At 44.0% G+C, this 20,381-nt stretch overlaps 5 protein-coding genes and 1 non-coding gene across 6 annotated transcripts; 3 read left to right on the top strand and 3 right to left on the bottom strand.

The window, feature by feature from the left end:
* Positions 1-22: 22 nt before the first annotated feature.
* On the bottom strand, positions 23-1,691 carry VTP01DRAFT_2737 (uncharacterized protein; the record flags this gene model as incomplete). The annotated part of the gene is made up of 7 exons (XM_069381231.1): positions 23-376; positions 433-771; positions 840-989; positions 1,055-1,150; positions 1,215-1,289; positions 1,364-1,465; positions 1,575-1,691. 7 exons carry the CDS (start codon positions 1,689-1,691, stop codon positions 23-25), a joined length of 1,233 nt encoding a protein of 410 aa, XP_069236944.1.
* Positions 1,692-2,257: 566 nt separating this feature from the next.
* Positions 2,258-6,250, bottom strand: VTP01DRAFT_2736 (uncharacterized protein; the record flags this gene model as incomplete). Its single annotated transcript, XM_069381230.1, has 6 exons — positions 2,258-2,416; positions 2,487-3,247; positions 3,310-4,940; positions 4,999-5,176; positions 5,232-5,758; positions 5,829-6,250. The coding sequence occupies 6 exons, from the start codon at positions 6,248-6,250 to the stop codon at positions 2,258-2,260; spliced, it is 3,678 nt and encodes a 1,225-aa protein (XP_069236943.1).
* Positions 6,251-6,991: 741 nt separating this feature from the next.
* VTP01DRAFT_2735 (uncharacterized protein) lies at positions 6,992-7,313 on the top strand (the record flags this gene model as incomplete). Its single annotated transcript, XM_069381229.1, has 2 exons — positions 6,992-7,158; positions 7,217-7,313. The coding sequence occupies 2 exons, from the start codon at positions 6,992-6,994 to the stop codon at positions 7,311-7,313; spliced, it is 264 nt and encodes an 87-aa protein (XP_069236942.1).
* Positions 7,314-10,052: 2,739 nt separating this feature from the next.
* On the top strand, positions 10,053-16,301 carry VTP01DRAFT_2734 (uncharacterized protein; the record flags this gene model as incomplete). The annotated part of the gene is made up of 15 exons (XM_069381228.1): positions 10,053-10,136; positions 10,188-10,254; positions 10,323-10,447; positions 10,524-10,658; positions 10,710-10,860; positions 10,917-11,110; positions 11,169-11,309; positions 11,364-11,740; positions 11,794-12,641; positions 12,711-12,922; positions 12,984-15,204; positions 15,272-15,347; positions 15,407-15,792; positions 15,845-15,968; positions 16,034-16,301. 15 exons carry the CDS (start codon positions 10,053-10,055, stop codon positions 16,299-16,301), a joined length of 5,409 nt encoding a protein of 1,802 aa, XP_069236941.1.
* A 1,303-nt stretch (positions 16,302-17,604) lies between these two features.
* Positions 17,605-18,393, top strand: VTP01DRAFT_2733 (uncharacterized protein; the record flags this gene model as incomplete). Its single annotated transcript, XM_069381227.1, has 3 exons — positions 17,605-17,706; positions 17,780-17,917; positions 17,980-18,393. The coding sequence occupies 3 exons, from the start codon at positions 17,605-17,607 to the stop codon at positions 18,391-18,393; spliced, it is 654 nt and encodes a 217-aa protein (XP_069236940.1).
* Positions 18,394-19,305: 912 nt separating this feature from the next.
* On the bottom strand, positions 19,306-19,379 carry VTP01DRAFT_t72. Its single transcript has one exon. It is a non-coding gene; the product is annotated as a tRNA-Asn (tRNA).
* Between the last annotated feature and the right edge of the window lie 1,002 nt (positions 19,380-20,381).

Genomic DNA, 20,381 nt, shown 5'->3' with positions numbered 1-20,381 from the left:
CCCCAACATGTTGGTTTTTTGTTTATTTAATGCTACCCTGTTGAACAGAAGCAACTATGCATTTTACAGGCTCACCAGATGCGGTTCTAATAAGGAATGGCTTATCCTGGTAGTGTGCAACGCGTTCGTCGTTTGTCTTGAGATCGGGCTGGACGGTCTCAAAGTATTTCTTCTTGGGCGGCAATTGCTTCTCGGGCTCGCCTTCCAAACCTTCAAAGTAGACACGGTCACCAGGCTTTACCTTGCTGGTATCAGCGGGGGAGAGCAGCTCAACCTTGCTGCCGTCAGGAGCAGTGGCGCACAGAACCATACCCTCAGACTTGATACCACGCATGCTGGCAGGCTTCAAGTTGGCCAAGCAGAGTACCCAGCGGTTCTAAAAAGGAATCATCAGTTTTTACGTTTTTAAAGAAAAGCATTACTGCTCCTTACCTGCATTTCTTCCAAAGGATACCACTTTACAAGACCAGAGACGATAGTGCGGTAGACACCCTCACCGTCGCCGAGATCGATTTCTTCAACGTACAAAGAGTCGGCACCTTCGTGCTTGCGGCATGAACGAATGTAGCCAACACGGATATCCAGGCGGGAAATAACAGGCTGCTCAGGCTCGTTGGATGCAGGCGCGGCGGCAGGCTTCTTTTCCTTCTTTTCCTTTTTATCTTTCTTGTCCTTCTTGCCGCCTTCTTTTTTGCCTCCTTCCTCTTTCTTGTTCTCTTCCTTCTTGCCACCCTCTTTTTTCGCTTCCTTGTCCTTCTTTTTTGCGTCCTTCTACAGATCAAAGTTCTGACATTAGCATACAAAGATGTTTAGACGTCACCAGCATTTTCTTCACTTACGGGTGCAGCGACGACGGGTTCTGGCACATCATCCAAATCGACTTCCAAGAGAGGAAGCTCCTTGGTCAAATCGGCCTTCTTGACAGCGACGTTTTGAACAAGATCGAACCATCTCAAGACATTGGGTGCAGTCTTGACGCGAAGATTTTTCTGTAGACAAATCGGTAAGTCCTCAGTACCAAAATAAATGCCAAGTATATAGGGTTAAAACATACAGAAACAGAGTGGACGTGTGAGAAAACAATGAGATCGGCGAGCGAGAGGTGGGCGCCGACGATGTAGGTGCGGGAGGCGAGGTGCGTGTTAAGTTTCTATCACATACGTATTCGTCAGCCCAATGCATTTCATTCAATCATGTTTCTTGTCATTAATTACCTGGATACCAGCGTTAATTTCTTTGGTGTTGGCGCCTTTGAGGGAAGAAAGAGCCCAAGATGACCATTCCTCAACCTAGAAAAAGAGGAAAGATATACTGTCAGGAAAACAAACACTGTTTCGTTCTACGTGATATTCGCACTACTTACTTCAGCTTGCTCTTCCTTGTTGGCGCCCAAAAGTTCCGGCTGAGTCTTTGCTGCGAGGTACTTTGCAACCGTGTTGACACCATCGACCTTTTGGCCAGACACCTTTTAACGAAACGAAAAAGAGTGGTGTTAGAGAATGGCGTGTTCATGTGTAATGCTAGCAACCATTTGACGACAATGCATCGCGTCAACAAATAACAGAAAAACTAACTTCAAGTGACAATGTCTCGGCGGGTTCGACGCGGGCAATACCCTCAGCCTTGGTGTACTTGTGCACAAGCAAGACGTCTTTTGAATCCTCAGGTAACTTGAGTACAGCTGCAGCCATGTGTCCAAAGATAACAACCAACTCTCTTACTGCCCCTCGGGCCCAAACCGTTGCATTGGACGTGTGGCTTGTTAACATTGTTCAGTCTGTCAGTCAGTCAGTCAGAGTCATCTTTCAGGCCCCAAAACGGATGTTCGATTCCAGTAACCGTTTTTGACATTGGCACGAGCTCACACCAACAAGAATAATATCTGATGCTTAGAAAGAGGATGGGATTTATTTTTGTAATAAGCAACAAAGATATTTCTATCATCATTCTAGAATGTTTGTTCAGTAAGAAGTAGACCAACAAATGTCATCTCCACGTGGCAATCCAACGATGCATGGCTCGGTGTGCACGAATTACAGTGTGAAGTCTTTTGTTGATAATTTCACCATATGAAACCATGTTGTTAATGCATGCTACATAGATAAGGTCCGTCATGCAAATTTGACACGAGCGGTGTTACGATCCTTTGATACTCCACACAACTGACATGAAGTTTTCGGCAGATGAAGAATGTTGATGATGTATTGTACAAGTCAAAAAAAAAGTTATGCAAATATAGCGACTAGAAAAATAAGGATTATTTTGTGGTGACTTTGCCAAAGTAATCTTGTGGGGAATCAGCATTCTTGAATAAAGATCTGGTATCCGCGTGCTCCAAATCCAGTAACCCGAAACATCGTTGCCATTGATCTGCAGGAACGAGCGTGCCGTAAAGATCTTTCATGTAACCACCAAGCTATGTGTGAAAAACAGTTGTTAGATTTAAAATGACATGAGTGTGCGTTCTATCTTTGCATTGTAACTACCTTGTCCAGCTCTTGGATGATGTTTTCCATCATGGCAACGTAAGCATAGTACACCATATAACCATCCTCTTCGTCATCGTTGACGGTAGGTGCAGCACCGGTCTTTGTGTATGTGACAGCTGACGGTAGCACTTGTTCGAGCTTCTTTAGCAGCACTTGGCGAGCCTGTTCAGCCGGAGGCAGGTACGGTGGCAAAGGTGTCTTAAGTTGAAGAGCAGAGGCGAGCAAGTAAAAGTAGAGTAGGATATTGCCAGCCATATCCATCCATTCCTTGCTTGCTGGTAACATGAATGCTCTGCGCACTTGGAGTGCCCATACATCCTTGAGAATGACAATCCGCATGGACAAGAATTTATCAAGGATATTTTGACAGCATGTAAGCATTGCGTCGTAGGTTTTTACAGGGAAAGGACCTTTCAAACGTGGCTCGTTTGGTGCATGTGTCAGCAGTTCTCGCAGCGACATGAGACTGACTTGTAAAGCGAGTTCAATGTGCTGGAACTGTGCAGCCAGGATCTTGTTGTGCAGAGAAAGTGCCTCCAGTTCTTCCACGGATAGCGGCCTTGGTTCATCCCGGCGTGTATCATAGAACACTTGTTCGAGAATAATGCTGTAGTTATTTTGTCCTCCAGCAGTAGTGTCACAGCATACGGACACGATTTGCTTATATAGCCAGGAAAGCCGGAGCAAAAAGTCGGACAGGCCCTTTCTTAGCTCCTTTCGAGCCTCATATGGCCATATATATGCAGTGACAGCCAAGCCTGCAAAGTCAAGTTAGAACGAATTCCATAATAACATTATCCTCCCTGCATCAGCAACTTACCGATTATAACACCGAGAGATACTGCAATGCATCGTTTCCAAGCAAGGTCTACAACGTCAGATACATAGCTATCTTCGCGGTGATTGTAGCTGTACAGGACAACCAAGTTGTATGCTAGTAGTGCAAACTGTCCGAAGCGTCCGTATTTGTGGTTCAGAATTACCCAGAAACATGGGACTGAAAACGCCCAAGTGCATGCGAGCAATATAACTGGGTGAGTAGGAAACAAAAGGTACACCACTGCTCCAACTATGCAGCCAAGGATTGTCGCTAGGACACGCAAAACTGCGACCAAATTCGTGCCACCTACAGTAGGCGACATGACAGCCATGATGGAGATAAGTGTCCATTCCATACGGTATTCGCGGAAATATTGTTGAGTGGCGGGTATATATGCGAGCACAGCTAGTGCTACAGATATCAGCGTTGCCTTGATAGCATAGCGCACGGTGTGTTGTCGGAACCATGAGAAGAAACTCCAAAGTCGAATGAAAACCTTTCGGATGCGAGTCTTTGGAGAAGGTGTCTGCAAAGTATCAATGGTGTTGTTGTTGTTGGGTACAAACGTCTCTTTTGGTATCTTTTCGCTCTCGTCAACGGGGCGGCGGAATATAAGCTGGAACATTTCCTTCAAGCATGTCCGCATGGACTTGTCTTCTTCCTCCAAAGGTTCAAAGATCGACTCAACGTGCTCCACCAAGCGACCGAGCTCCTTTGCAAATTCCAGCATGCAGAACACAAAGAAATAGACAAGAAATACGTCTTCTGCTGGGAATTGCTTCATCAGGTGCGAGTGCAGCTGGTTGACATCCAAGTTCTGCAGTGACTCCTTTTTGAGTTTTCGACGATAAAAATGAAGCAGGGCGCGATGCTCGGATTCTTCAAAAATATCCAACGCAACGGCCAAGTTCCGTTTCATCAATTCAAACGTAGGTGTAATCGACGTAGCTTGCCCTGTAAAATGCGCTTGTAAATGTATGATGGTTTGCTTGCAGGTGTACGCGAGTGATTTCATGGGACCACGAATGGAACGGATAAACTGTGAGAGAGCGCCTTCTTCTTCGATCGTTTCTTCATAGTCTGCAGGTGGGTTCTCTTCAAAAGGTGATTCGGGCACGGTATCCAGATCATGAGGATGATTGCCGATGCTTATGCTTGATATTTGCCGCTCCATACCGGGCATTTCCATGTTAAACAGGTTCTGCTCCATGCTATGCTCGCGTTTAAGTTCATGTTCCATTTTCTTTCGATGATGTGCAGCTTTGACTTTGGTCGCCCTCTCCTCAGTGTTACGTCTTGTCTTGCTTCCAGATAACTTGGATTCATGGATGGCTTCAAATTCCAGACCGCAACTGCTACGCAATCCACTAATATGCTGTGCAAGGTGCTGCAAACTGATGACTACTTTTTCATATCCATCAGCTTGTCGCCACATTTCCATGCTAAAAAATTCGAGTTTTGCTTCCTTGAGGGATTTTTGCAGCGCTGTGAAACTGGTTCCGTGTGCTTTGATAGCTTCTTCCAATTGCTTGTTAGCGGTAAAATCGGGAAGATCAGCATCCAGCAAGAAAGTCTTGACAAGAAGTTTTAACAGCACGCGAAGCGAAGACAGCGTGGCATTGATGTCTTGCCTAGTTCAAATCATTCTTGAGTCACTTTAGAGCAATAGTGCATAAGTCTACAACTTACTTGAGTTTTCGAGTAGAGCGCATGGGCCACACTAGGAAGCAAACAGCGATGGTGAGGGCGGTACCGATGAGAACGATAGAAAATGTCTGCTCGATTCTGGTCGTATCCATGAAACTTTTGTTTGTTGAAGTTTCTCGTACAAGAACGGAAAAGAGGATAATGAAAGCCAGGGAGGATGCTAGTCGCAACGAGTGAGTACGTAAAACTAGCTATATATTATACATAAGACTGACCAGTTCGAATGCTAGGTTTATCAAGTGCAGCCTTGAGGAATGCAATGACGAATGTGCTGCCAGCCAACCAGACGCCGAGCGTGACGGCACATGACACGAGATACATTTGACGCTCGATGGCGAGATATGTCGTGGTAGCGAGACTTAGCAAGCTGATAAACAATGCAACAACTGCATACAGTAGCCCGAATCCTGACGCTTCAATCATGCCTCCAATAGACTTTGCAGGATTGAACCAGACAGTGACGGTAGCGACAACGTGGCTGGATACGCTAGAACCTCCTATCATGTTGTTCAGATATGGTACGAATGTAAACAAGGAGCCAAGCATGTATGCCAGGCTGCATTTTAACACCATCTTTTGCTTGTGGTCCAGCTGGCAGCGAGAGCGTATCCGTGACAAAAATGAAGGCTTTGAAATGTTTGCGCCAAGTTCCTCTTCTTCGACTTCGGTGTCTGATGAATCTGAAGAGATGGTATTATATTGCTTGTTTGCTTTGTTTGGCAACAATGCTGTTCTTTCATCTCTACAAATCCCAAACTAGATAAATTGCCCATCCTATTGATTCAGTGAAAGGAAAAGGAAATTATCCTTACGCTGATCCATTCCGCTGGTCTTGTTGATAAAAATAGTTCTCACTACTTGATTTTACGCCTGGAGTGGGTGGTAGAGTCGATAGCGAAACGGAACGTTTCTGACGCGTGCCATCGTCCAGCACGACCTCGTAGTAGTCGTCACTGACATACGACGTTGGTGATTTCGACAGTCCGGTATCGACCAAAAGGCCTGACGGTTGCCGCGACCACGGATACCGATTATTAGCAGAGGGTGAGGACGGTATTGGCCAAGCACCAGCGTTGTGTAGAGATCGCACAGTGTAGAACGACTGCAGGGACGATGCAGGCATACTTTCAGGCACCCAGGCCCGTGAGTTTTGCAGTTGGCGCTGCCGTTGCGAATCTTGATGAATTGTCCGCGATCCAGGCACTGCTAATCCGCGAGGGTGGTCTTCGTACATTGATTGCGAACGAGATGCAGCTGCTGCTGCTGCTGCAGGTGAGGGGGTTTTATTGCATGCTGCAATGTTCTGACTTGTTCTTTTTGCAGGCATTTTTTGTGCTCCAGCCTCTTACCCCTAATATGAAAGGGAACAAGACATTGAACAATGCGCAGTTTTTCCCAGCATATTGACAATTTACATGCATCAATGTACGTGCTCAACTTGATAACTGCCATGCTCTTGAGAACAATATGCCATTTGACACGCCATTGTTGCACCTACAAGAGGGTGCTTCTGTCAATCATGCAGCATGAAACGCGATAATCGTACACTAAAACGGAGAAACAGATCGAGGCACCGTGTCAGGAACATGTTACACGTAGGCTTGCAAAAAGCATGAATGCAGTGTGTTTTGCTCCTGTTACTGTGAAACACAAAAGGGGTGATGATCCGCAGGAACAATTTCGTTGCGGATGCTTGATCCGACGACGGAGACTTGCAGGAAGCACATAAATTGACGAGATTGTTGGACGCCGAAATTTTTGCTGTCTCTTCTCCCTGATTTTTCTTGCCATGACAGCTGACGACGTTGATCAACCGCTTTACCATATAAAACTGCCTATAGGCTTCTGTTATCCTGAGGGAAGCTTTGGCAGGAACCAGCTTCTGCTAGATGGTTCGATTACTCTTTCGTTTCCATTCATTTTGGATATAACCAGTGTTTTTATATGCACATTGAACTCATAAAAATATCAGAACATGATTGCTCTCCCGACAGCAATCAACCACAATGTCAACTTCGATTACACTGCTCCCGAGGATCAGGCACCGCTCAAAGCCTGGTCAGCGTGCATACTGCATATGGCTCCTGGAACAACCTATGGTTCTGTGGAACCCATTATCATGCGATTAATGTTCTTCACGTGGTGCAGGACGTTTTTGCTACTTGAAATGCCCTGACTCTGCTCGCGCATCTGCTCAAAGGGTCTCAGCCGGCAGCAAGGAGTTTGCGGAAGAGATCCTGAGAAACATGAATGAGCCAAGGAAATTAACAGCTGCAATTAATGCGGTTAGAGCATAAGCAATTATCCAATCTCCAAATTTCGACATACACTGTACACACTTTTTTCCAAAAGTAATGTCGCATTTTGTGAAACTTTTATATTACCATTTATACACCAAAACGGCAAATTGCAGCGACACTGGATATGTCACCCAATGAAGTGATATTCAACCCGAACGGTCGCAGAGACCGTCTGTCGCCGCCATCCAAATCCTTGATACAAGTCAACGCTGAAGAAAACGTTCAGCAGCAGTTTTTATTGGGAGAACATGTATAGACGAATAATGCAATTGCAGAAAATTAAGTGGAACGATGCATTCAATCTGCAAAACGACAGGATTGCAGAGATCCAAAACGACGTTGGCGGCTCTGCGGTCAAAGAAGACATCTCTTTGATCTCGTTCACAAGTGAATACGAGCTTTCAGCTGACGAATAAAGTCGTTTAACCAGTATGCATTATACTCTGTAGAAACTATACTATTGAATATTTTTTTGAAACTTTGTTTACATATGGAGCTGCAAGATCCAATATAACTAATATAAAGAGTTTGTAAGGCTCTGTAGAATTTGAAAGACACCTCATTAACGAAATTCTAATGCCTTCCAAGGAAATCTGTAATCGTTGCAAGGACTATCTCAAAGTTCCAGGCTGGAGGTTGCTAAACCTGTCTTTCCTGCCTTTGAAGAGTATCCAGACCATTTCCAACGCATAATCGTCATACAGAGATGCGACGAGTACGAACGGATTTTTTGAAGGCTGAAAATAACAGAAATTCGCATCAAATCCATGCATCGTGATATGAGATCCAAGAGCAAATAGGAGCGAAGGTGGAGTAGCAGGACAAGAACGAAAGAGATTTTCCTTGAGAAATCCTGCTCAAAGGCTGTGTGGCAATGGATAAAAATAACGGAAATATATTAACATCAATGTTAATACGGAGACTGCGCAATAAAAAAACAGTTTACTTGCCGGAAAAGCCTGGCTCTCAATGTGTCACAATATGAAAGTGAGCTGTCGGCCAAAAAACGCAAATTGTTGGAGTGGCTATGGAAGGCATACGTGTCCGTAAACTTGCTGAGGCCTACGTTTCAAGTGTGATAATTATCATAGCTCTCGTAGTCGACACAAAAGCAGCTCTGACTTGGACGATAAAGGCTGCTGCGACGATGAATGAGGCCAGTGGATCCCCCGTGCAAGTCTGGTGGTCAGCCTCGTTGCAAAACTTGGCTGCTTGGTATCATATGAAAGCTGGGCGAATTTTATGACATGGGACAGTTCAAAGGTATCATTCAATACGGAAAATCGAGGTAGTTACATTATAGCGAAGTCTCGAAGGCGTCAAATTTGTTGACGCTCCTCGTAGGTGCGTCTCGGAGTCTAAAACGGTTCCTGCTCCTCCCAGCATTCGTTGAAGACAGTCCCCCAACACAACTGTCCACACAACTGTCCACGCGGGCGGAACTTAAATGAAGACACTCCCACGCAAAGAGGGTGCCTTGCACAACCACACATAACACAACCTTTCAGATCAGAGGCATTCTGCAGGAGTAATAATTGTTAGATCAACATCAGACAGCGTCGCGATCTAGATCGCGGAAAAAATATGGCCCAAGGTTTCCAGTAAATGCAGCGTTCATAAAAACAGCCATTGCCAACAACGAAAGGACCGGAAGTACTCCAGCTACGACATTAGCTTGTGGCCAGTTTACTATTCGGCGCATACCTCAGCCAGATGTCTGAAGACACCGTAGATACAAGATTATCTTCCAAACTAGAAGATGACGAATAAATGTGCAACGTCCGCATACTTCTTGGCATCCTAACAAACGCGATGATCGAAACGATCTTCGCCAACCAATAACACAACCGTTTCCAGAAGAGACGTATCTGTTTATTTCGGGAGAACCCTTTCGTAAAAGACAACGCGCGATATACAGTTACACAGGATTCTTGCAACACTCGGACGTTCCGAAGAACCCGACCATCCTCCTCAACAAATGATGATAATATTTCATACTATTAACTAACGTGATTCTTTCTACATGATCTATCTACTTTGTACTGCGGATTATCCAGATTGCATGCTACGTACAAATTTAAATATATATACCATTTTATACAACATAAATATCAATGACGTGGAAATTGGAATGATTACAGGAAGGAATGCTAATTATATGACAATGCTCCAACACTCGTATGGACCTCGTATCTGGGAGGTGCCACTTCATGTCTGGCGACTGCTGCTGTTGCTCTTGTTTATACAGCGCATCTGAACCGCCAGCGAGGATATACTCTATGATCCGTCTCTGTTCGTATTCGATAGCTCTGCGTTTGGCGGTTATGATGACTTTCAAACGATCCCGTTCCTCACGCATTTCCCGTAAACGCTCACGGATCCATTTCATTGACCGTGTTACTTCGCTGTGTATGTTGTTGATATCAATGTGTACTCGCTCGTAATAGCCGAACAATTAAAGTGTGAATGATTAGCATTATAGGACATATAACGATTAGTGGTATTCTAAATGGTCTTCATTCATTCGGCATGCAAAGTCAGCAATTTTTCCAGCGCCGCATGAGTCTTCTGCCACGTTGGTCTTGCCATTTTCTCGAGACTTCGCGCACTAGCTATACATTGACAGCGCTTGGTTCTTACCTTTTTATTGCAATCATCCTCCATTACAGACCCAAGTTAGCGCTCATCAACCGCACCTTGACATCCATTCCTTGCTCCTTTTAACTGCGCGGCGTAATGAGTGGCTTGACTGCGTTCCTGCAGACGGAACTCTTAACTCTATCAAGCGAGGCACGCCGCAAGCACCCAGAAATCAAAGAGGTACACCAGTGAACGATCGTCTATTTACTTTTTAGCTGACAACTTTGCCAGGCTTCCGAACGACTAAGCGCTATACTGCGAAGCTTCAAGGAACGACCGGGTCACAATATTGCAAACGGTACGCAGAATCCATTTATGCGTGTCAAAAAGGGACACATATATTAATTCTTGTACAATATTACAAAGAGCTATCGAAATCTGAAGATGCTTTGCGACCGTTTATACTTGCATGTGAGACAAAACAGGTGAAACTGGTTACCATCGCTATAGGCTGCATACAGAAGCTTATATCATTCCATGCTATACCAGAGGTAAGTAATAATTTGATATACGATCGTCCATGGCTACATATGACATAAACATCTTGCTAATTCATTGCGTAAAAAGACGTCGGTTCGTACCATCTTGAGGAAATTAACGGATATCAGCGTACATGGAGTGGAAATCCAGCTTAAAATCCTGCAGACCGTTTTGCCGCTTTTGACGAATTATCGCAGTGTACATGATGATATTCTTGCCGAGGTACTCAATATTCAGCCTGGAAATAATTTCGTCGACTTAGCAAGGACCTAGGCACTGTTAATCTGTTTTCGATTACAAGACTCCAAGATTGTAGTAGTAAATAACACGGCCGCAGCTACGTTGAGACAGCTTGTTATCTTCGTTTTTGACAAGGTGGCAAAGGAGGATGCTCAGCAGCCAGCGGAAGATGAGGGAAAACATGGTAAATATACATGGTGATATTACCGTGCTAAATGGATACTAATCCCACATTTTCAGAAATACAACTTAACTCTGGAGAAAAAATGGAGTTACGGCCATGCGCAAAGGACGCCTATTATTTGTTTCAAGATTTGTGTTTATTGACGAACGGTGAGCAGCCAGAGTTTCTGAGATTGAGTCATCTGTCGAAAACCTTTGGTCTGGAGTTAATTGAAAGCGTTCTTACCAACCATTACAACCTCTTCCGTACGGTATGTGTTAGAAAAAACTAGTGGTATACAAATGAGACTGACGTAAGATGCTATGCAGCATAAGGAGCTGAGCTCGCTGTTGCGCGAAACAGTATGTCCGCTCATCATACGAAACTTTTCAGAAAAGAACGAATTTCCTCAAACGATGCGCCTTACACGAGTCGTCTACATTTTGATCAAGCAGTTTAGCGAAATTTTGGTATGTTAATTTTAGGTTATTCCTTTACAAGGGTTAAACGAGATCTATGTATAGATCATGGAATGCGAGATATTTTTATCCATGTTTGTAAAGACTCTGGAGCCCGAGAATCCCCAATGGCAGAGAGTGCTGGCAATGGAAATATTTCGAGGCGTCTGCACAGATCCACTTTTGCTGTGCGCGATTTTCAACTGGTACGACCATGCAGGCAATACAGCTGAAGTCTTCCGTGACATGATCACTGCTTTTGGACGCTTGGCAACCGAGAAACCACAACTGATAGGTGCAACCCAAGGCGGTCGTGATAGCTTGGACCACGCAGCTGGATCCACTACATACTCGCTTTCAATGAGTAGCAGCACCGCCTTCAATGCAAATGAATCCAATGGTGTCAGTCTTGGAGCATCCACGTCTACTATGCGGATACAATGGTAAGTCAATCTGCCGCGATGGACGACCTGGGCTAACTAGCTTCGTTGTAAAGCATCGATCAGCTGGATAAAGCTGAACCGCCACCCATACCCGATACCTATATCTATTATTTAGCAGCAGTGTGCCTTAATTCAGTTGCTGATGGACTGGCTGGACTGGTCTTGCCTCGATTCGCGGCAGGTAGCAACAAGAGTTTCAGCAGTACCACGAATCGATCGACGAGTACATCAAACGCAGAAACTTCATCTACAGAGAAAGCCAAAGAAGAGACGACGGACACGGCAGCGAAACTAAAGAAAGATATGACCTTGGTGACGGACATGGCAAACGTTGCGTGGCCTGGGTTGCTGGCTGCCATGTCTTTTTATTTATCCGCAAACCTTGACGAAGAGCTTTTTCAATGCACAATGCGATCTTATCAAAACTTCACCAACGTATGCGGCGTCCTCGATCTTGTTGTTCCGCGAGATGCTTTCTTGACGAACTTGTGCAAAAACTCTGTGGCGGCCAGCTCTGCTTTGTCCTCCGGCCTTTTGTCCAGTAAAAGCGCAAGTAGTTCAACGAGTTTAGCAACGGTTTCCACGACTACAGCTGCATTGTCATACATGGAACTACCAGCTCAGCAACAACAGATGCTATCTAATATACAATTTAGCGACAAGAACCTGTACAGCTTGCGTGTACTTCTCAACATAGCCATGTATTTGGGTGGTGTCCTCGGTTCGTCGTGGTATCTGGTGCTGGAAACTCTGCAACATGCAGAATTTCTGCTTTTAAACCGACCAACTCCCAAAGGAGCCGCAGGAGCAACTGGAGTAGCGCAAAGTGTGCATAACCTGCGTCGAACATTATCTAACTCAACTTCAATTCAAACATCACCCAATCTACCCGGCTCACCAGGTATGCTCAATCGTGATTTTTGTGTACGAGAATTATGATCACATACTCATACTACGCATTATTTTTAAGGACAATCATCCCCAAATGCAAATGTTGATGTGGATCACGTCTCTATTATTCAGGCATCAATGAACCGCCTGTTTGAGAATACAAAATATCTTGAGGATAAGGCCTTTATATCATTTGCAACGGCGCTCTGCCAGCTGAGTGCGGAAATCAGTGGGCTCCCGTTTGGAGATGATCAAAACGTATCTAGTTCTAGCGGCAAAGCATCAAGGATGGTAACTATATATTTCAACAAGCGAGCAAGGAGCTTTATAGTTTCACTGACAGGCTTTTTAGAAAGTCTTCCATGTAAAATCATTTGCAGTTGATAAATTGCATTACATTGCAATTCTAAACATGGATCGTCTACTCAACTCGGAGAAAGATATTGGGGGATGGGATTTAATCCTATCACATTTGATCGCGACAGCCAATTACCCACAGACGCCAAGCAGTATACGAACACAATGCTGTGAGACTATTGCCGACATTATTATCACGGCAATGGATCACAGTCTGGCTGAAAACAAAGAGACTGATGAAGAGTTCCAAATACGTTTACTGACAGCTCTGAATCGGTGCATTAATTACTCTTCATCGAAAGAGGAAACAGACCACGGAAAGACATATCCAGAGGTCCAAAGAATGGGTTTGGAGACTCTAAACAAGTTGCTTCAGACGTCTGGTCATTCCTTCACAAGTGGATGGAGTCATATATTTGATATGATCAAGCACGTTACGGCAGATCAATCGCATCAAGGAGGAGACTTTACAGACGACTTGGAGGAAGAGAAAAGCATTGAAGACGAGGCTAGGACGGAGAGGTCCAGCTTGGAAACTACATCCTCTTCACTGTTGACTGTAACGAACCAGTCTACGATTATGCATGGATCTAAAGGAGCCAGTGGTCTCATCAAAGTTGCGTTTGCTGGTCTTCAGCTTATCTGCACTGACTTTTTGTCATTGCTTTCTCCTGATTGCCTTAGACAATGTATCTCAGCCTTGGGAGCGTTTGGCAATCAGAGCGAGGATCTCAACATCAGCTTGACGGCAATCGGTCTCCTGTGGAATTTATCTGATTTCATCCAAACGAAACGAATGGATATCCTAAAGCAAACTGGTGGCGACAAGGACGAAGCGATCGAAAAAGAAAGCTTGAAAATCGATCGGGTATTGGGTGCGGAGGAGACAACAAAAACACTATGCATCCTATGGATGTTACTGCTCCTTCAGCTGTCGCATTTATGCACAGATAGACGACCTGAAGTGCGAAATGGCGCGAATCAAACACTGTTCCGCACAATCATGATGAATGGTAACGAACTGGAAGCCCACCTCTGGAATGCTTGTATCTGGGATGTACTATTTCCGTTGTTGGATGGCATTAAGATGTCATCTATACGCGCTGTCAAGATAATGCACGCTCAACTCGCAAAGTCTCCACCAGCAGTAGGTTCAACGGATCGCGATGCATCAGGATTTATGCTACACCACTCCCGGGACACGGCGGATAAGCAGTGGGATGAAACTAAAGTACTTGTTCTCACTGGCATATCCAACATATTTCACGACTTTCTGGAAAAGCTATCAAAACTGCCACGCTTCGAATCAGCTTGGATGCTGCTGCTGGCACATCTTGAAGATTCATGCTTACGCCCGAGCCAAGAAGTATCTCTTGCTAGTATGAAGAGCTTTAAAACGATCTCGACCCCACCGGCTGAGAAGAACATACCTGAATTGCACAAACTTTGGAAGGAAGCATGGTCATCGTGGCTAGTAATTGGTCAAGCTGCCGTCAACCCGCCCGCAAATACAAACGATATCCCAGGAGAACGCAGCAAGAATCTGAATGCAGAGTTCCAGTCATTGACACTTTCTCTGTCCTCCTCCAGCGCAGCACCCATTCTCACTGATTTTTCACAGGAAATGTTGACAGTCTACGTCAATACGTTTACTGATCTGTACAGTGTAATATCGTGCGACTTTTCATTAAGCGATATTCAGTCCTTGCTACGAGTGTTACGAGATGTTCTAGTGTATCCGACTAGTCCTCAATACCGGCCCGACATTGACAGTCTGTCTCCACTACAGGAAGCAGTCCTAAAAGTCATCAGCACACTCGATATGGATGCACCCGATGTACCACCGCTTGTACTCAAAGATCTAGCCGAGTATATGACTCTGGCATTTCTCAGCCCAACCGACGCCAACGACAAATCTAAGAATGCCTCGTCCAAGCAACGACGGTACTCAACAGTCACCTATATTGCTCTCAATAAGACATGTAGCAAAATCGTGGCGGATCTGTTCAAGGCGCATGCTGACAATGTAGCTCTGTACTCGGAAGGAGTGTTTGAACGGATAATTGCAGGTTACGGCATTCCTATGAAGCTCAAGTATGATTGTCCCCCATCATATAAGCATGGTGACGATAAGACACCACTTTGGAAGATGGCTACATCTTCTCTTTTGGATATTTTGCTACTTGGTCTTGAGAAAGTACATAACTTTGATAAAGGTTTGTTTGCAGAAATTCGCGTTCCTATTTGCCCGTTCCGTTCTCATCCTCCATTCATAATACACAGAGATACCACAGGATCGCTTCGAAGGCATCTGGCGTACACTTGTAGATATCCTTGAAGGCAGTCTTCTATCACCAAGGTTGGATATAGAAAACAAAATACTCTTGTACGAATCGTAACTGACCATGATCCATGCAGCACACCTCCGTCCAGCATGTCCATTGAAGAACTTGACGTTGACGAGCATTTTGATATCTCTGTTCTGAGCGTTATTCAAAGCGACATTATCATTTATCTTGGTCAACCCCGCGTTCCAGAGGAGCTCATACAAAAATTGGTCCATGTTATACATGAAAGCTCCCGTTTATATTACGTTGATGAAAGCAGCTCGCATCGAAGAGACGGAGAGACCGCCGAAGAGGTTGCAACCAAGGAACTAGCCATAGAAGACGAAACTAGATATTCCAACGATCGCTCCAGCGATATCCTTGGGACCACCGGAACAATTGTACCTGTCATGAAGGAGTCATTTGCTTATGCAGCTCTGAAAGCATTGTTTACACTCTGTTCTGCAGAAAAGCAAGGTACGAGGTTTGAAGAAAGGAGACAATCCATAGTATATTGACAAAGATTCAGATCACCCAGACGTGAGGAGACGTATCGCGTGCGCTACAGCGCCGTACCTTTTGGAACGATGCGATACTATCCTCCGTAACTACACGGCTGACGAGCCGCTTTTAGGCCGCTGTCCGTTCCCAAGGTATTTGATGGGGTGAGGCGATTCCCATTTGTTTTGATTCCAATGCTAATTATTACTACCAATAGAGTACGCAAAGACGAAATGCTATTTCTCCTCCAACAATCGATCGAGCTCAAGTTGCGTGAGAATATCTTGCCTATCAAACCAGAGGATGAAGGCTCCACGAAGCAGCAATTGCTTTCGGGACAACGAGGCCATTTGTTCCATTTGTATCCTGCCTTGTGTACTATGATTACATGCAAAGACGAAGTGGTTGTCGGTCTTATCCGCGAATGCCTTTTGGTAGCAGGGTCAGAGGTCGGATTGGGTCCTGATCCTCGCGCTAAGCGATAAATCCTTTACAAAAACAATCTGTATCAAAAAGCAACAAGCACCCTTAATTCCTTCCTGTCTCCAGCATAAATCTTTAAATTTTTGCCATTTAGAAACCATGTAGCCTTTTTTGCATTGACCTCCTCTCTTTCTCTATTTTCCTCTCTATCACCCTTCTTCTCTAAAATACAAATATCTAGCATCATAGCGATCAAGATATTCTTTTTTTTTTCATTTCACAAAAGTTTGTTTCATGGTGCCGGAAGCGTCCGATGAAAGAAAGTTTGAATTAAGTTCACCACTGTGTTCCGCTTGATGTATCGAAAGACGAGAAGGATCATCGCTGAGATTTCACAAAGACCTACTAGAGTCTCATGGAATTTTTCCGCGCAAGAATTTTAGCCAACACGAAGATTACTCATGAATCATCCGGAAGATCTTTTTCACCGTGGTTACTTGCAAAGTATAGAGGGTTCTACGTATCTGATAATGTCTTTGCTCTGTAACGTCACTGTTCAGGTACCGTATGTGTTAATGTCAGGTTTCCATGGAAAATAGAAATTGTTCTTGAGTTTCTTTTCGGCTCCAGCACATACTAATTTCAATCTATAGGCTTTAAAAACGATGTGTAATAACTTGAATTGTCTGCATCCTTTATAGATATTCAATTCGACAAGGAAAAAATTCAATGAATGGCATGGAAAACTGCTAGTGATATTATATAATCGATTGCAGGCACAATCATGGCAGAAAGCTAGAAAGGAGAGAGACGGCATATTGATTATCCCAGAGGTCAGTGCGCTCGCAAGCAAGATTCCACGGGTTTGGAAAATATTAGATTCTCGAGATTTGTGTCACGTCAGACCGAGGGATCGCAAGGCGCGGATCTCGGTGATGATGGCTTCCCTTTCAGCATGCACACACACTTCAATACGCGATATGACTCTTGCAAGCACTTTGCAATTGATTCTGTACCTTCCGCTCGCTCCTGTGTTGATTCTTATACCTAATCTACAGGTATCTTTAACTGTAACGCATCAATGGATGAAATAATCGCAATGATCATGACTGTGACCCCTTCTTTCTCCGCGCAGGAAAGCCGAACTTATTCCTGCAACATTATCACTGGGCACGAAAACGAAAAGCTCTGGTTCACGCGTCATTATCAGATGTATGTATGAAAACCTCCAAACTTTGGATCACAGCATCGCAGGAAGTTTTCTCTATGCTTCTGAATCTATCGTATCTGATGGATACATAGTGTATATAAAGGATGGATTAAAAATAACTTGGGTATCTTCATTGTAAACGGAACATATACAGTATGCTGTCTATTTTCAAGACTTTCCTCATTGCTGCTACCATTGCGGTGCTGGCAGCTCTACCAGCTCAAGCACACCTTGGAATGACTGTCGATAGCCACGAAGTACGCCACCGTTGTGTTAAACAGTGCCAAGGATCTAATCGTCTTTTTTTTTCTTTTGCTTCGTTTCAAATAGGAAGGTGGTCTGTATCTGACAACTTCCATTCGTGTTCCTCACGGCTGCAAAAATGCGAACGGATCTCCAACTAGAGCAATTACTGTGACAATCCCCCAAGAAATTCTTTCCCTTCAAGCTGAATACATCCCTGGCTGGGTAACATTCTGTAAAACATTAACAAAAGGTTCTATACTGAAATTCATCATCCATTTCAACAGAATACGACTGTTAGCAATCAAGAGCTCTCGGAACCGCAGGAGCTGAGCCCTGGCGGTCGCAAGGTTACATCCAGAGTGCATAGTGTCAAGTGGGAAGGTGGACCAATTCCTAGTGGCCAGTTTATGGACTTTTCTATGCGTGTTTTCATCCCTGAAGTCAATGATGGAAGCAAAAAGTTCTACTTTCCTATCAAGCAAGAGTGCGAGCAAGGTTTGGACTCTTGGGACCAAATTCCTGGCACTGACGGCTACGATGCATCCAAACAGCACGACGCTCCCTACATCCACATTGGTGAATCTGTAGATACCCAACCTTGGATTGAAAACAGGTCCGGTGCTGGCTCGATCAACAACGGTGGAATGGCTTTTGCCACCATTATCTTTGCTGCTTTGGCCGCATTCCATCTTGCTTAAGCATTGATCTAGTACAGACAGCAGTTATATTACACATCACTTCTTTCTACCTAGCCTCTCTGCTCAGCTTGGATTGCATACATTTTAATTATTTATATTTTACACCCTTAGAAAATAAAAACTTTTGGTATACTTGATGAAAAATGCTCCTTTATCCCTGTCGCTGGAAACGCTGCTTATTAGAGTCTTAGCTCTGGAAATAAGCCTCAAAGCAGCGCATCGCATGAAGATCAAATGAAAAAGTTCAACCTCGTAATAGGGTCCATAACACCTCATGCGTATTTGTATGTCAATCAATAATGCAAGAAAAAGTAGCGAATTGATGGACATCATAATCTATTTCCAAGAGATGTAACTTGTTCTATTTTGTAACCATCTCGTTCAAAATTATGAACTTTTAGATTGACAGATCAGCCTGTTCTTCCGTTCTGCTCAGAGACAGATGGATCATGCATCTTTCATTGCGGATTAATAACAGCAAGTGTGATAGTTTCTTAGGACGACATTGTACACTCAAGTGTATTAGAGAGGTATGAGTCGCTACAGCAAAAAAGATTATCCTTGAATTCGAGAATTCCAGACGTAAATAAACGATGACTTGATAGATCAAGGATACGTTATTGAAACAAAGGATTGAGAAACGATAAGTCATCAAGCATCTGGTCCTCGTTGAAAGCAGGGATAATAAGAAAACGGTGCAATCCTTTATCTAAAAAAAAGTCCTAGGAAAACCGGAGAGTATCTCTAAGCGGAAACCCCAAAATATCTGTACAGTAAATAGGATGCAAACTATGGTCAAAGACCTAGTAATGGTAGAGTAATGCTTGTGGACTGACGACTCTCAAATCACGTGACTTGACCATTCGGGAAAAAACAAAAATGTAGATGAAGCTGCATTTACCAGATCAACTACGCTCCTGGGTGGGCTCGAACCACCAACCTCCTGATTAACAGTCAGACGCGCTAGCCAATTGCGCCACAAGAGCCTTGAACCTGAGAACTGACTTTCTAATTACTAGTTATACCAAAGGCAGAAATTTCTTTTTTTGCATTTTTCTATATAGTTTCGTTAGTCTTCGTCCAATGTTTTTTAATGTATGTGTTTAGCGATAGATATACTCTTTATTTGAGTTGTTAAACTCTATCTTTCTTTATAAGATAGGCATAGCAAAACATCGAAAAGACAGATGCCTTAGCAGTTCCCAAATGTTCGGATAAACCATATATCCGGTAATTTTGCAGTTCTCTGTTCTTATTTGAGCATGTATATCTCGAAGAGCTTTAAATCTAAACTACAAATTCGTATGTTTATATATACATATGGTCAGTAACAGTGTCTGGTATGTCTACGGAGCATTTTGTTTGCGCCAAGGCACGAGAATTTTTCTTACCTTTTTCATCTCCTCTTGTGTTCACCAGTTGTAAACAGCATTCGAAATCGAATATGAAACAGTCTCAATCACTTTACTGACTTTCATGGAAAAAGCATACGGCTGGAGAAGTTTTCGACGACGAAATGACTTCGGAAAGACCGCCACTCATGTCTAAACAGCCGTGCCCTGGAGGAATGCATGAAGTCTGGCAGCAATGAATCTCATCCATGTCTTGGATGAAGTCTACCAGGACCAAACGAGAGACAGGCATGTGGATGCAAATCATGCTCTCCGACTTGTTGAGTATATCTGTATAAACGACTGTTCAGAATTTCTGGAGGACATGGATCTCGTCGAGCGTAGTCGAAGGATTGATGAATATCATTACATTCTGAAGAAGATGGAGATCCAAGACTCAAAGAAGATATGGCGCAAAATATTCACTCGCAAGTGCCTGAAGAACAACGACAGCGTCTTTATATGTGTCTATATGTTTTCTTCAGATTATCTTCTTTCGCATCGGTCACTACTGTATCAAATATTTACGGTATACATGAATGTGAAATGACGTCTAAAAAACGACGCATCAGTTGACATTAGATGTGCTACGCAAGC

Source organism: Rhizomucor pusillus, assembly GCF_041956525.1.
Source record: "Rhizomucor pusillus strain CBS 183.67 unplaced genomic scaffold VTP01scaffold_14, whole genome shotgun sequence".
NCBI lineage: Eukaryota > Fungi > Mucoromycota > Mucoromycetes > Mucorales > Lichtheimiaceae > Rhizomucor > Rhizomucor pusillus.
The sequence above is the reverse complement of the archived record's forward strand: the minus strand, read 5'-3'. Positions and strand labels throughout refer to the sequence as shown.